This window comes from Geospiza fortis, unplaced genomic scaffold, assembly GCF_000277835.1.
Source record: "Geospiza fortis unplaced genomic scaffold, GeoFor_1.0 scaffold8, whole genome shotgun sequence".
Taxonomy (NCBI): Eukaryota; Metazoa; Chordata; class Aves; order Passeriformes; family Thraupidae; genus Geospiza; species Geospiza fortis.
The window spans coordinates 1,641,335-1,657,078 of record NW_005054414.1 but is presented as its reverse complement, the minus strand read 5'-3'; the positions used below and the strand labels follow the sequence as shown (position 1 = coordinate 1,657,078).

The 15,744-nt window shown below is 41.0% G+C and overlaps 1 protein-coding gene across 1 annotated transcript in view; it reads left to right on the top strand.

Moving 5' to 3' along the window:
• Window positions 1–1,775: 1,775 nt before the first annotated feature.
• The window catches only part of CASC1 (cancer susceptibility 1), a 16,224-nt gene continuing 2,255 nt past the window's right edge, over window positions 1,776–15,744 (top strand). The window contains 12 exon segments of the mRNA XM_031061444.1: window positions 1,776–2,476; window positions 3,411–3,502; window positions 4,459–4,560; window positions 6,803–6,940; window positions 7,761–7,907; window positions 8,938–9,041; window positions 10,131–10,410; window positions 12,155–12,260; window positions 14,371–14,500; window positions 14,596–14,604; window positions 14,606–14,753; window positions 15,455–15,638. Coding sequence (XP_030917304.1) covers window positions 2,419–2,476; window positions 3,411–3,502; window positions 4,459–4,560; window positions 6,803–6,940; window positions 7,761–7,907; window positions 8,938–9,041; window positions 10,131–10,410; window positions 12,155–12,260; window positions 14,371–14,500; window positions 14,596–14,604; window positions 14,606–14,753; window positions 15,455–15,638 — 1,498 coding nt within the window. The 5' untranslated portion in view covers window positions 1,776–2,418.

The window sequence follows — 15,744 nt, the reverse complement described above, 5'->3', positions numbered from 1 at the left end:
GTGGGGCGGGGAAGGGGCCTGGGGTACGGGTTACACGGTGGGATGGGGAAGGATGAGGTGTGGAGTAAAGCGGGTGTTCTTGTGAGCTGCCGAAGTCCCAGGAGGTGGGAGAAAGGCTTTGAGGCCGAAAGAAGCAGCCGAAGGACGGGTTATCTTTGGTGTGAGCCCCGGTGTGAGCCCTTGGCCGTGGTTGCTGCTGTGGCTGCTCCGTGTGGAACCAGCCGGGAGGTGGCTCACACTTTGTTGCCAGAATGGCTCCGTGGTAAAAACCTTCATTCCAGGAGTCATGTATTAGTGGCTAATTTTCTGCAGTATTGAAATTCTTGTAATTATAGTTTTTCAATAGATGATGACATTTAATTTTAACAGAATAATACTATTTTTCTAATTATTCCTTTCTAGCTGATACATTGTTTTCTGATGTTCCCTTTCCTTTTTTCCCCCTTCTGATCTTTTAGGCTCCAAAAAAAAAGGTAGGTAGGCAGAAACACGCTGTAGTTCACTGTTGTGTTTATTTTTTTATCCGATTTTTTGGGTTTTTTCCTGAGGCAGCTGGCCAGGGTTAATGAATCTGAAGGAGGAAGAGGCGTCTCCAGGACACCGAGCTTTTGTGCCTTTAACAGGGAAGCCAAATGTTCCTGCAGCGCTGCTGGAGGGAGCATGGCAAGCACAGCCACCGCTTGTTTGGCTTGGCAACGGGTGTCCAGGCAGAGAGGAGAGGCGGTGTCCTGGCTCTGTCCCTGCCATGAGGTGGCAGCAGGACCAGGGCAGTGACTGTCCCCTGGGCTGGGCTTTGGTGGGGCCACGCTTCGAGTGCTGTGTCGGGTTCTGGGCCCCTCACTGCAACATGGACATGGAGGGGCTGGAGCGTGTCCAGAGACGGGAAGGGAGCTGGGCAACGGGCTGGAGCACCAGGTACAGCTGAGGGAGCTCAGCCTGGAGAAAAGGAGGTTCAGGGGGGACCTTCTGGTTCTGCACAACTCCCTGACAGGAGGGGGCAGCCAGGGGAAAGCGGGCTTTGCTCCCAGGGTACAAGGGACAGGAGGCAAGGAACGGCCTCAAGCTGTGCCAGGGGAGGGTCACGTTGGACATCAGGAGGAATTTCATCACGAAAGGTTTGTCAAGCATTGGAAGGGGCTGCCCAGGGAAGTTTGGAGTCGCCATGCCTGGAGGTGTCCAAGGAAGGCCTGGACATGGCACTCAGTGCTCTGGGCTGGGGGACAAGGTGGGGATTGGGCACAGCTTGGACTTGATGATCTTGGAGGTCTTTTCCAACCTGAATGCTTCTGGGATTCTGTTATTTGAGCCATACGCTAGACACAGAATAAGGGGGGTGAAGGGACAAAAGGCGGAAGTCCATGGGAAACTGAGTTGCATAAATTGGTCCTGTGGGTTATTCTTACTTCAATGATAATGAATTTATCTACCCCTCCCCAACTGTGCTCTGTTAAGTCATAGGAATGTGAAAAGAAATTGACTAAAACGTGATTTCAAGTAATTGAAAAAAGCTGGTTTTCCATTTTCAGTTTATTTATTTATTAATCTATTTATTTGTTTATTTATCAAAATGAAAAGAACAAATTCTTCCCTGAAATCCTAATGGGTAGAAGTGTGAGTTTTACTGACTCTATTTTGGGATAATTTTGCAAATGCATGCTTTGGTACTAAATGCAATAAGATGCACTCAGACTCTGGTGACATTTAATTGTCACCATTGTATTTGTCCCAGCTTCATGGCAATCTCTGTACTCAAAGTTGCATTTATATATATATTTATGCAATGTATTTATTACCACTCCAAATAGTGTGAAGTGAACAAGTAGTTATTTATATCTGAATGTGTGATAGTCGAAATCAAAGTGTGAAATAAGTGTGTATGAAGAAGGAACAGTGGTCAGATACTTTCTGAGAACCTCAAATTTAAAATATAGTTACTCTAGGATTATGCTGGAGGTGAACAGTGAACTGCCTGGAGTGAGATTTTTATAACAGAAAAGAGAACTCTTTGCTATTTTGTCTTGTGAATTAGATGCTTCTAAATGCCAGGCTTGTCCCAAAATACATTTTCCAGTATTTCCTAAAATGTTTGAAGTTGTAACATCTGCTTTCTTAGCAGATCTGCCTGCTATTCAATTTCTACATTAAACCAAAAGATTTTAATACTCTCGTGTTGTGGCTGTGTTTGGGAATGTCTAGCATTGAAAAATACATTAATTTTAAGACCTTATCATAAAAAAGAGAAGAAAAAAAATTTCGTCCAGAATGTGCATTACTATTCTGGGGCCTTCATTGGCTGTCTAGGGAGTTTAAAATCTTAATTGAGGGATCACATTGGAAGGGCAAAGTTATAGAGTTATAAAACTGCCAGAGTGTATTAAAATAATACTGACATTTGTTTTCCTCTCCCTTATTGCAAACATGAAATTTAATGGCAAAAAGGGAAAGTCAAAGAAAGGAAAGGAAGCGAGGCTGAAAGGTAATGTGCACTTCATTTCGAGGGAATGTGATGAACAAATTGTTAATTTTAAATAAAGGGGCAGAAGGTGACGCCCTGAACTAGATATGAATTGCTGTCTCTGTTTCACAAATGGAAATGTTCTTCCCTCTTTCCTGGTGTGGGCCAAACTCCCTGTTCCTTGATGCTGCACCTCACTTCCCTATCAGAGCAATACTCTCTTCTCCAGTTATTCCTACAGCAATTAGGAAGTTGGGAAGAATTAACTTGCCATTAATCCATCTTGGTGGGGGGCTTGGGCATGGAGTGACTGCTAATCACTGGTGAGCTTCTGTGGTGGGAGAGGAAGCTCAGGTGGGCACAGGCAGATTTGGGAGCTGCTGCTGCTCTTGCCTCAGTGCAGCACACGCTTGACACGATTTACTTGGAGGTGATGACATCAAGTCACTGTTTGGGGACATCTGCATGGCACACAGGCTGTGCAATCTTAGGCTGAAGGCTTAGAGGTTGAATCAGTTCTAGTTTTCACATCCTCTCTAATTTTCTAGTCCCTATGGCAGCAAAGAGAAGCCAGAGCTGTGGAGTAGCAGATCCTGAAGTGGATTTCAATGAACGAACAGCTGTAAAATTGAAACTGTAGGAAAGACGAAGGGGAATTTGGGATTAAAGCATTGAGTTTCACTCAAGACTTTGGATTGAGAACCTATGTCCATTGAAGCTGTAGATGGAGAGAGCACTCACAAACTGACAGGGCAGTGCCAGAGACAGTGTGTTTTTGTAGAATTCATATTAATTTGGATCAATCTTCATATGGGAGATTTCTGTGCAGTGAAAGATAAACATTTATGTTGCTCATTTTATAGTGGTTTTATCATTACAGCTGGTAACCAAATAATCTCTTAGATTTTATTTAGGAAAGCATAGTTATGCCCTTGATCTCTTTCCCAATCCTCAGCTGAAGCCCTATTACGAGCTCAACAGGAAGAAGAAGAAAGACTTGAAAGGGAGAGACTGTATCGAGAGCTCTTGGAAAGGCTTGAGGCAAAGGTTAGTCTTTTACTCAATGAAAAAATCTAATCCTATTTCTAAATTTGAGACAAGGCCTGTAAAACACCAGTGATTTATAGGAATTCATTTCCTCATGCACTTATTGTTGGGAACAATATTGAGGAGATTTTCCAGTTTTGATAAATTTAAATACATTACCTTTTGTCATATGTGTTTCTTAAGTTTGGTTAAATGCCTTTTTTTTATTTCCCATTTCCACTGTGCTTTCAATTGAATGTATTTTTCATATTCCCCATGAGGATATTTGGCACAAATTCCTTAATTGATTCCTTGTTCAGGCAGATAGAGTGATTTACATTTGTATATATATGTGTGTGTGTGTGTGTGTATGTGTGTATGTGTGTGTGTGTGTGTGTGTATTAGACTGTGTATATTCACTTTTCTGACCAGTCTGGCATTCAGAACAAAAACTGATTGGTAATAGAAAATATTTTTGTGTTTAAAAAGAAAAAAAAATGAGATTTACAACAAACTAAATTTTTTGAAAGTGTCACTCTTGTCTACTCCTCTTGTACTTCACAGAATATTTTTTTCCTCCTAGGGAGAATATGACCTTAAAATAATAGAAACTAAAAGGGAAAAATAAAACAATCTTGCATGTTTTTTCCGAATTATCCTTACATATTTTAGCAGCTCCCATTAGAGCTGGCTCCAGGATGCTGATATGGAAACTGTTGAAGTGAGAGGTTGCAATCATATGTCACATTATGTTTATCATATGGCTCAGCAGCTACTGTGATGACAATAACATATTTCAAACTGCTGCAGTCTTCTCAATTGGATGTTTCATAAAAAAAGCAAGTTTTCAGTGTTTGGATTTGTTTAAATAATAACTCATTCAAATATCTCCAATTTGTTTCTTCTATGTAAAATATTTGTAAGAAATAAGCCAAATATTTAACTGCTCTGTTTGATATATGTATTTTTTTTAACAGTATCAAGGAGAGAGGGAGTCTGAACTAGCCCAACATAATTCACTGAAACAGAAGTTTCTTTCTGCACAGCAGTGGAAAATGGATTACAGAGAACAAGCCAAGGTAAACTTTCTTGCCAAAATCTGCCCAGAGGTTTGGCAAGGAAGAGACTTCGGGAGCTTCCAGTTCTTGAATGTATGTGTGTGCTATGACAGCATTTTGAATTCCATCTCAAAGCAGTGATAGGCCATGCTGACTCTCTTATCTTCTGTACTTTGGAGCACACAGAACAGAAATGTGGGCAAAGAGGAGTCTGGTGATCAAAGTATCAATGCCCCACACCTTACCCCAACAGTAACAAGGAATTGTAATTTCAGATGTTCTGGTGCCTGTTCTTCCTCTTTTATTTCTTTAATTCATTCTGCTTTTAACCATTTCATCAAAAAAGTTCTACCAGGGCTTAAAAAAAATCTGTAGAGCATTTGTTTCAGTGGCTCCTGAATATCACAGGTCATCATTCAGAGAGAGAGGTTTGCCAGATCTTTGAAGGATGTGGCACAAACCCACGTCAGGGCTGGAAACGTCTGAAAATGCAGCTAAAAGTTGATGTCTGCAGTTTAGGGTGACATCCATGGTGGCTGTATCATCACCCAATGGCATTATGTACCTGTCAAGTTCTATTTGAAGTGGTAAGGTGTGGAAATACAGCAGATTTCACTCTTGAGAATCTTGCAGACACATCACTCAGTAGCAGTCTGATCATGACATTTAGTTAGGTAAAGAGCCAAAGGTTTAATATCCTACAGGCCTGTGAACACAGGGATTTTGTCTTTGTCTTGTGTATTGCTTAATCCTGTTAAAGTCTCTGCAGAACAACTCCACAATCATGTTGGATAAATCATGATAGAGAGGACTTCTGAAATTCCTGCAGTTCAACCTCCTGCACCAAGCAGGGCAAAGTCTGAAGTTAAATCAAGGTGCTCAGTTGGGTTTTGAAATATTTAAAAGTTGAAGGTACCACAGCATCTTTGACAGCTTTACCACTCTCACTATAACCATTTTTCTCTGAATGCAGTTGGCATTTCCCTGTTGCAGCTTGTGATCATTGCCAGCTGTTGTTTGTGGATGTTTTTGACAAACTAGAACTATTGATTTTAAAATAAGTCTGATAAAGCACTCATAGATTATGGGAAATACCAGAGTTTCTTTCAGTCTGTTGTCAAGATTATTTAGCATAAAATAAATATGTAATACCAAATACTGAGTTTCCACATCTATTTCTGAACAATTTCAGTTTAGATGAAGACATGCATTTACACCTTACCATGAAATTTACCCTTTTTCTCAAAAAAGTGCTTACTTCTAAGAATGTGATGATAAAAGTTAAGCTCTCTTTTAAGTGCACAAATGTAAAAAAAAAGAAATCAGATGTCTTACTACTGAAAATTGACCAGTCTTCTATACAGGAGTTTCCAGTGCACTCAGCAGTCCCCTATTGTTGCTTTGATTGAAGTCAGTGGGAATGCTGGTGGAAGTGGTTGGGAATGCAATCCTATAAGTGCTTTTGCTTTAAAAGATACATTTTCCTTTGCAATACAATTTTCACTAACATGGGGTTATTAATCTTCACAGCAAATAGGGGGGCAATGTTTTCTTAATATCCTATTCTATGGATGAAAAAAATTCCATTATGGGTGACAAATTGATCCCATGAGCCAATGTTAGGCTTAGGTTTGGCTTTAAGTGGGTTTAGTCTGCCACTGATTTTTTCTTTCCACCTCTTATAGGAATGACCGAGAATTGATTTGAAAATAAAATTATTTTTAAAAAGCCCTAATCTAGGATTTCACATTCCTACCAGAGGTTTCTGCAACAGGATAATTGATGCTGGTAAGGGAGAGGAAATCTCCTTCAGAGGCAGAGAAAGGAGGAGTAAATGTGTTGCAGAAGAGGCTCTTAATCAACTTTATTGCCAGTGTAGGAATTTTCAGTTTTCTTGGCAGAATCTGATCTGAGACCCACCTGCCTCTGCCACCTGCATCTTCCTCATTTCTGTTCTCAGTCATTTTATTCTTCCAGCCCCTCCCTTGTGGCAGGTACTGAATTCATTGCTTTTGTGGAGCAGAGCAGAACCCACTGATAAATAGGTATAAACAATGTGGGCAGAAGCATCTTAACACATTAATATCAAAATAAACCTTTTTTTTCCTGGCATAGGGATAATAAACCAGGTGGTGTTAGAATCCTGTTTAGATGCAGGTGTAGATTTGTCACTATAATATATTTGTCTTTCAGAATCCTCCTTTTTCTTGTAATAGCAATGTGCAGCACACCTGTATCCTCTTTTCTCTGAACTCTCCTGCAGTGGGAGCACTACCTGAGCTGTGATGGGACTCCTGACCCCACTGTACCTCAGGAAATCAACACTTTCATGAGCTTGTGGCGTGATGACCAAGATCAGGATGTTCAGCTTGTGATGGAGAAGGAGGAAGTGGTGCTACATGTAAGTGTTTAAATGGTGTATTTCAGTTTAAGCTTAACATATCCTTAACAGCCCTGTCTAACTCTATGTTCCCATTTTGCATGGCCAAATGAGTGAAACACCTTCAACGCCCAGAAGTTTTTCTTCTAGTTCTTCTTCAGTTTTCCCCATTTTGCATGGCCAAATGAGTGAAAGACCTTCAACGCCTAGTAGTTTTTCTTCAGTTTTTCTATTTTTCCTAAATTAGAGATCTATTGTTAACCCTGAAGAAGATGTGTATTGACTTTCAGTATACATTTAGGAGATTTTTGCTGTGTTTATTACACTGAGGTCTAGCATTCCAACACCCATACTGTCTTCCATTTTAAACCAGAGCATACAAGCTCATGTCAGATATAAATGCTTTGATGGACAACAGCCTCATTTTGTAACATTGAGCCAGTAAAATGTCATGTAAGAGCAAAAGTTCCCAGAATTGATTTTTACCAACAGAAGTCACCAGCCATTGATAGCTTGTGAAGCAATTTTAAGCAATCTGTGCCTACTCTGTAAATTCAGGATTTTATTTTCATTTATGCTGACTTTATGTTGTTTTTCAGAAAGTTAAATGGGGTCTTCTGGAAACTGGGGGGGAAAGTTGCACATGTAATACAGCTTTCATTGGGTTGGTTTGATTCTGAGTTAGATTTCTTATCTGTCTATTAAAAAAAAAGGTTATTTTTGTGACCAAAATCTGTTTAGGTGCAAAGGAAGTAGGTTTGCCTCATTTTTTATGACAGAACACGCAATATGTTAAGGATGGTGTCAAAACAGATACTTTTCCCATGTAAATGTTTTCTAGTTGGTTGAGAAGTTGGAGTTTCTTCTGTTGGAGGCAGCACCAGAAGAGATCACAGGCAAACAACGAGAGCAGTACCAGGAAGTTATTCTGCAACTGCAGGATCTGCTTCACCAGAAGTACAATGATGCTACCCAGAACCTGCTCAAAGTGAGTGAGGTTTAGTGCTTCAAAGCTGTGATTTGTGCACATATGTTAACATCAAGTGTCCTTTAATGGTGGTTGGCTCTGTTTGGTCCTAAACTGTCACAGAGATGAGTCTGTGAGTTTCCAAATCATGTTTATAGCACTCACCAGACTTTGTAATTATTCAAAACTCCTGAAAATCTGAACTTTACAGTGGAAAATCTCATCATTAAGTCAGACAAGAATAAACTACTGGGAAATTTTGTGAGACTTGGGGATGATGAAAACAAGAGGTGCTGTATAAAATTTGTTGACTATACCAAAAAATTGTAGATGTGAAAAGCAACTCATAAGGTTACCTTGTACACATTTTTTAATACAAGTTCATGTAATTAAAATATTTTTGAAACTAAGATCTTGGGAAAGGTGAAGAGTACTCAAACAAGAAAATGAAATTGTGCTGGAGAGTCAGTTTTCTGAACTGCATGTGTAGGTAGTGACCTTGCTATTTGAAGAATATTAATCATATATATAAAGTATGTTTAGCAAAGGAATATTAGTGAAATAGTGAACCAGTTGTATGTGCACAGTCAAAACCCCCTGCAAATTAAGAAATGTTGAATTCTTGTTTCCTGAATTTAGGATTAAGCTCCCAACAGAATTAGTATTTCACAAGTTTGATGCTGCCTAAATGATACAATACTCTGTACAGTGTATCTGGGGTAGGAGTCCATTATTGCTCATCAAATCCTTTTTTTGTTTGTTTTTTATAATTTATCCTGAGAATTAGGGAAATAATGGAAGAACCCATATTTGGCAGTACTTGGCTCACAGAATTTATGAAGTCAGAGAAAAAAAAGCAATGTAGTTCAAATTTTAAGCAACAGATTTGAGTTTATAACTGTTGTGCTTTAATATATAAATACAGCACAGCTGGGCTTGGTCTGGTGTCTTTTCATTCTAACATGTATTTTTTATTTATTTATTCAAGTAAATGTAGGTAAATCAAAGTGAAATAAGTAACAAATTATTTAAATCACTTTTTTCTTTGTAGATAGCTAGTATGTATGAAGATTCTGAAACTGGGAATATGCACACAGTCCTAAAGGATAAAAATGCTACTTTCTGTATTTGGGCCAATCTGAAGAAGAAACCAAGGTACAGCACACTGAAATCATTAATTTGAAATGAGGCCTGGCTTTGTTGAGTAAACACTAAGAATCAATTTCTCATAATCTTTTTTTGTTGTTGAATAGCATCCATTCTGCAGACTCTCAGTGCTGGCTGCTGCTAAGGAGTGGTTTAGAGATATATAAATTTCTTTTTTAAAATGCAGCAGCCAGAACAAATTTGGAAGAAAAACAGTAAAGCTCATGTAGAGAATTGAAATTCCTGTGGAAGCAGCGTTTCTTGCTGATGCATTTAATATTTTCTGAGTTATTCCAGTTGCTTGCAAAGCAGTGAATGATACTTTGTGCTCAGTTAGAGAAAATATTTTAGAGCCTGGGATGCACTATCATTTCTGAATCTAAGTTTTGTGTTTTTAATGGATTGCCATATAAATGGTACATTTTCAAAATGAAATTTTTGAGCAGACTTCCTACTCCCACTCCATAAATGTATGGAATGAGTTATTAAAAGGACTTTAGCTTAAGGACCTGTTGTTGTGAGTTTTGTTAAGATAAGTAGAAAGGTGGGTGCTGAGCAGTGTCAGACTGACCTGCAGAAAGAACCCATATGGATTAAGTGTTAAAGCCTTTTGGCCAGCAGAGAGATTCACTTAAAATATTACTAAAAGCTAACAATTAAAAGCAACAATTAAAAGCTAAGCATTGCTTTACTGGAAGATTTTTAGAACTTGTGACTAGCTTATCTTATTCAAAAGTAAGTATTATTTGAATTATTTTGAAAGATGCTGAGAGTGATGAAACACAGACAGCTGTGCAGGGATTTTCCCAATAAATTAGTCAGTTTTACTAGGAATGTAGTTTCTAGAAGAGCTGCCATCTGATCCTGCCTCATTGTCATCCTGTCAAGACTTATTTTTGAAACTTCTGATCCCCTTGATGCAGTTGTGGCTTTGCTGGAGGGTCTCACAGACAGCTGCCAGCACAAGCACTGTGCCATCCCACAGCATTTCTCAGACACTGCAACAAATCCCAGAAGAGATGTGACATTTGTGAGGAAGCACCAAATGAAGTGCTGCCATCTCACCAGGCCCTGTTGCTGTGTCCCTGCCCTTGCCAGGTTCAAGGACCACGTGTTCCAGGAGGCAGGGCACGGCTTTGAGCTGCCCATGTCCCTGGCTCTGAGCAGCGTGGCCGTTCGCCTGCTGCACACCCACTACGACCACGTGTCTCCCCTGTGGGTGCAGTGCCAAGGGCTGCCGAGGCAGGGGGCCCCAGCCACTGTGGAGTCAGCTGAGCAGCCAGAGGACACTGGGCAAGGACCAGGAGAAGAGGAGGAGAAAGGCAGGGAAGAACCCAGCGTGCCTGCTGCAGAAGAAACGGGTTCTAAGGGGAGAAAGGTGGGTAAAAACTTCTTCAAAGGATACCCTACACTGCTCTTAACTTCAGATTCAGTCACAGCGTCCTGTGCAGGACAGCCAAATCCTTAAATGTTTAATAGGAAAAGGCAGCTTGTGTCAACAGTGGCCTAGATCTTCTCAAGGGAATGCAAAGATGGGAAGTTTGGACAGGGTGTGCAGTTGGCATTTGGTTGGTGGTTTAAGAGAAGGATCAATCATGAAGTGCCATTGCAAGATACTTCTGTAAATCTCTGGCATATATACAGATGAATGGATTCTGCTTCAGCAAAACTGACAGCCCCACAAAAATCCCTGCAGGAATCCAATTTTAGGGAAATTTGCAGCATGCAGACTAATATTCAGAGTTCAGCAGGTGTTGGCTGTGAAGTGCCTGGCTGTTCCATGTCTGTGTGCTGACCCTTTGCTGTTAGAGTCTTTTCAAATACGATTTCTGGCTGCCCTCTTCCTCAGCTCTCTTCCATGGAATATGCTGGCTTTAGGTGTGATGGAGGTTGCTTGGTTTTGTGTTGTCCATACTGCATTTGGGATTTTCACTCTGTGTATTTATCTGTGACTTCCAGATAAATGCCGTGTTCTCACCTGAAATTATGCAGAAATAGCTGACAAAACATCAAGTTTTAGTCCTTCTTACTATGTTTGGAGCAATTTCATGGGATAATATGAGTGGAAGGGGACCCACAAGGATCCTTGAGTCCAACTCTTAAGTGAATAAATTCTGGGATCCATACAGGGATCAAACAGGGATTGAACCTCTCTTCATGATCATGGCTTTTCTCCTTTTCAGTCCCCAACACCTTTGTAATGAATCAGTGCTTGAAACCCTGCTTCTCTTCATTCCTTTTTTTTCTTTTTTATGTGAAAAATCTTATCTTTTGGCACTTTTCACCTACATTTCTCCAACTTTCTTTAAGCTGTTTCATTTTATTCCCTCTCTTTTTCTTTCCCAGGTTTTGGTGCTCTTTCTCTCAATCCATTTTGTGGATTTTCCTCTTCCCTCTGAAGGCTCCACTTCTCTCAGCTTCTGTCCTCTCACCTCCTGTCCTGTTTGAGGAGATGTGTGTTCTTCCCAATGCTGGCAGGCACAGGCAGGGCACAGAAGGGGCTGTGCCTCCAGAGGAGTCTACTGTGGCATGGATGAATCCCTGTCTGCACTGGATATTTGTCTGGAAATCCAGGGGATGTTTCTCAGCATCCTCCTGCCTGGCTGTACCTTGAGCTCCCCCACATTGCTGTGTGTAAATACAGTGAAATACAGTGTGAAAGGGAATAAATCTCCTGGGCCAGGCACAGGCCAAAGCTGCAGATGGGGATCTGGCACAGTTTCCGTGTTGGTTTGGATTCAGCCTCGACTTGCATTTTACTTTATGCCACTCTGCTGACTGTAAAATCAGCAAAAACCACAAGTTTTGAGTGCACACTCTGCTGAAAAAGTGTTTGGGTGCTTGTTTCGTACTAGGGAGCTAAAGATGGAATTTGCTGTGGAAATGAAGTAATTACTTTGTCTCTATCTCTAAATCCAGTTCCAAATCAGAGACTACCTTTAATCAAAATATTTCTGATAGCTAGATAGAAATTATTTCTCTTAAAACCTTGGCCCTGTAGCAAGATTGGTACAAATGTTTGTGTATCCCTTCTCTTTGGACCCCCTTGAAGGAGGTGATGCCTTCTTCTTCATTGTGTTTGTCTCTGACTAATGGAAAAATGTCTCTTGCTTTTTGTCCAGGAGAGTTCTGTCTCACTGAAAGGGACCAGCAATAACACAGATGATATAAAAGAGACACAGGAGGAAACTGAGAAGAATTCAGAAATTTTGGATGCACCATCACAAGGTATTTGGTTATTTTTTATGTGCAGCACTACAAAAGTACTTAGGCTAAATATTTTATGTGTTAAAAATTGTTCCCTGTGAGTGTGGGGAGGCTCTGGGAGAGGTTGCCCAAAGAAGCTGTGGCTGCCCCATCCCTGGAAGAGTCCAAGGCCAGGATGGATGGGGCTCTGAGCAGCCTGGGATAGTGGAAGGTGCCCAGGGGGCTGGAACTGGACTTTAAGGTTCTTCCCAGCCCAGGCCATTCCATGATCCATGGAAACACTGCAGTATCTCCATGTGAATGGAACAAAGTTTATAAATATAGGGATGTTTTGATAACACTTGGGGTTTGTTGACATTTCTATTAATGATTGTTAAATCATGTCTGGAGATAACAGGACAGATAGGAAAATGGAGTTCATCCCTATACTTATTTTTATTTATTATTTATGCTTATGGACATGTTTGTCATGTTTCTATAGATATGTGTATTATTATACATATGTTTATGGGTGAGACACACAATCTTTATGAATCTGCCAGGCTCTGGGGAGATTTACTGCCTCAGAAAATGATGATTCCAATGCATATCATGGTAAGCACTGGTGTAGTGTGGGATGTACTATTACCTGAATGGGTGCTTCAAGTGAGATACCTGCTCTTGCACCTTGTTAAAAGAGGGACTAATTCTAGGAACTAAAACTGTTTGTCTGTCCCACATAAGTTACAAATTTCTCTAGTGTTGTGGTGTTGTCCTTCGGTTTAATAAGAGTGAGTTTTCTTGTAGTACTGACTTAAATAAAACAACTGCAAACAACTATTAGCATAATTTAGCTCCAATTTACAGCCTTTTTCTTCTGGTAAAAAAACAAACCCCACCCCACAACACTTTGGACTGAGCACAGTCCAGAGAACCAGTTGTCAGACTAGACCCTAAAAGCAAGGTTTTCAAAAGAGTATAAAGGACTTGGGCTTCATGTGGAGGAACTTGTATTTTATTCCTGTTAGGCTTTGAAAACCCCTACCACAGTATTAGGTGAAGTGGATGTGCACAGATGTGCACAATTATACCTGAGTGTTTTCCAGCTTTTTTATCTGTTTTAATAAGGAAAGAAGGAAAAAACTCCTTTTTCTGGCATGCTCATGGTTTGCAAACTCTTTCAGTCACTTTTGAGAAGAGCAGTGAGAGGATGCTCGGTTACCTTAAGTTCAAAACAAGGAGCCAAGTAAATGGGGGTTAAAAACCAGAAATGCAACAACAGAGAAGAGTGACAGGGTAAATCCAGAGAAACTTATTGTGCCTCTGTAAAGGAGATCAATTACCTTGGGACAATAAATAGTTTCTTTAGAAGATACTTATGTATCTTTGTAATATTATTTTAAAAAACAAGTTAAAGTGGAAGCTACCACTGTAAAATGCACTAAAATGTTTTTTGCCACTTGGTAAGTTTGTTGTTCAGAATAACTGTAAAAGCACGTTATGGTGGTGAGTGATAAAATAGAGGAAAACCTCTGCAGAATGTAACTAAATCTGACATTAAGTTAACACCATTTTCACTTTTTTTTTTGTTTTTTAAGCTTGACAGCAATTTATAGAGAGCGTTCTCATTTTTTGATATGGTTTTATTCTCTCAGAGCAAATTTCATAACAATTAGAGTAGCTGTTTTTACAGTATTGAACACCTTTTTCTTGATTCCTGTCAATAACAACTCCTCTCCTCCATGTGATGTTTTATGTGGGCTGGTTTGCTTTTTTAAAGAAAATATTTATGGACATTTTTTCCACAGTGTTTCTGCCTTTTACTAACATTTTCCAAGTAATTAAACCTTAAGTTCATACATTTGTTCTATATATGTAATTATGCATAGGAAAAAAAAAAGGAATTATCTTTGTTACCTGAAAATTCTGTTTAATGTTAAATCCTCTTGCTCTTCCTAATTACCATGTCTTTCACCTACAGCACATGACTTCTTAGTGCCTTATTTTTATATATCTCTTTATTTGCTTCATTTCTTTTCGTATCAATACAATCTTACTGAACCTGTCCAGAATCTAATGTATTATTGTGCTTGTGAAATTCTTCTGTGGGTAACGACTGACTCATTTTGTCAGTAAAACCTTATTCCCACAGAAAGCATTTGGAACTACAAGTCCAAAAGCTCAGCCCCAGTCCCGAAGCGCTTTTCATTGCCCGGCTCCCGGCTGTCCCCGGTTCCAGGGATGCTGAGGAGCACCAGCAGATGGGGCTGGAACGCTGCACGGTGAAGCGCTCCCAGCGCTGGGAGAACATCGGCACAGGGCAGTGGCGGTGGCTTTGAGCACCCGCTGAACTCCTGCTGTCTGCTGCACTTTCCAGAGGAGGAGGCCGTGCTGCAGGAGGAGCCAGGAGGCAGAGAAGAGGCACTGCAAGTTGTGGATTTGGAGCAGCTGGTGCCCGTGGGGGGCGTGTTCCACATCTCTGCCCTGCAGCTGCCGCCCCAGGCCCAGGACGTCGGGGACTGGACCATGGTGGAGGTGAGGGAGGACAGGGATCAGCCCTGGTGCCCCTGAGGAGCTGCTCCTGAGGTTTGTCACTGCTGTCACATGCACTGCACACGAGTTCCTGACAGCAAACTGACCAGGCAAGGTTTGCAAATCATCAGTTTTGCACATGTGAAAGGTGGAAGCACAGTGGTACCAAAAACCACTGCTGGTTCAGCTCCAGGCCCTTCAGGCTGGTTGAGGACTGTGGGCACTGGGTTCTGGTTCCTCTAGCACTGCCCTACCCCACAGAGGGCACTGTGAAGCTGGAAACCTTTAATAAGCAAAATTCCCAAAAAGCCAAACCCAGAGGGCAGGACTGTGGGCAGGGGAGGAGGCCCAGGATGTTCATTCCCAGCCCCTGTGACCTCCCCTTCCCTCTGGCACTGAGGGGACAGTGGAATTTCAGCTGCTTTTGCCTGCCCTGCTCCTGGTGTCTGGGGCTGGGGTCTGTGAGGAATGGCTGTGCCCCGCTGGGCCCTGCCCTGAGGGTGCCTGCAGCAGCACAGGAAGGACCCAAGGCCTCCTGGTAGCTGCTCTTCTCCTGCCTCCAAAGCTGGGCTTGGAAATGTACAGTATTAGCAAACCATTTTAAATGCGTGTTAAAAAGCCTTGCAGTGGTTAGATGAACTCAAAGAAAAAAACCTGCATTTTCTGATAAACCCCTTATCTGTCCTTTTCCTCTCTTGCCAAAGCTGCTGGATGTTGGATTGGAGGTGTATCCATATTCCCCAGGAAAGGCTGAAGATGGCACACGGGAAGCAGTACAGATAACCCTGAGGCTCCCTGATAATGTGATTTATTTTAAAGTGCCTGTGGTAGCCCGATGGGATCCTGCGGGTCTGAACTTAAGACATAAATTTATTTCAAATTTGAATAGTGGAATTTATACCTGAGTTGGACTGTTGTTACAGTCCAGCTGTAAAGATAAGGGCCAGTTTGGAGCCCAGAAATAGTTTGGGGATGGCAATTTTAACAAAAAAAA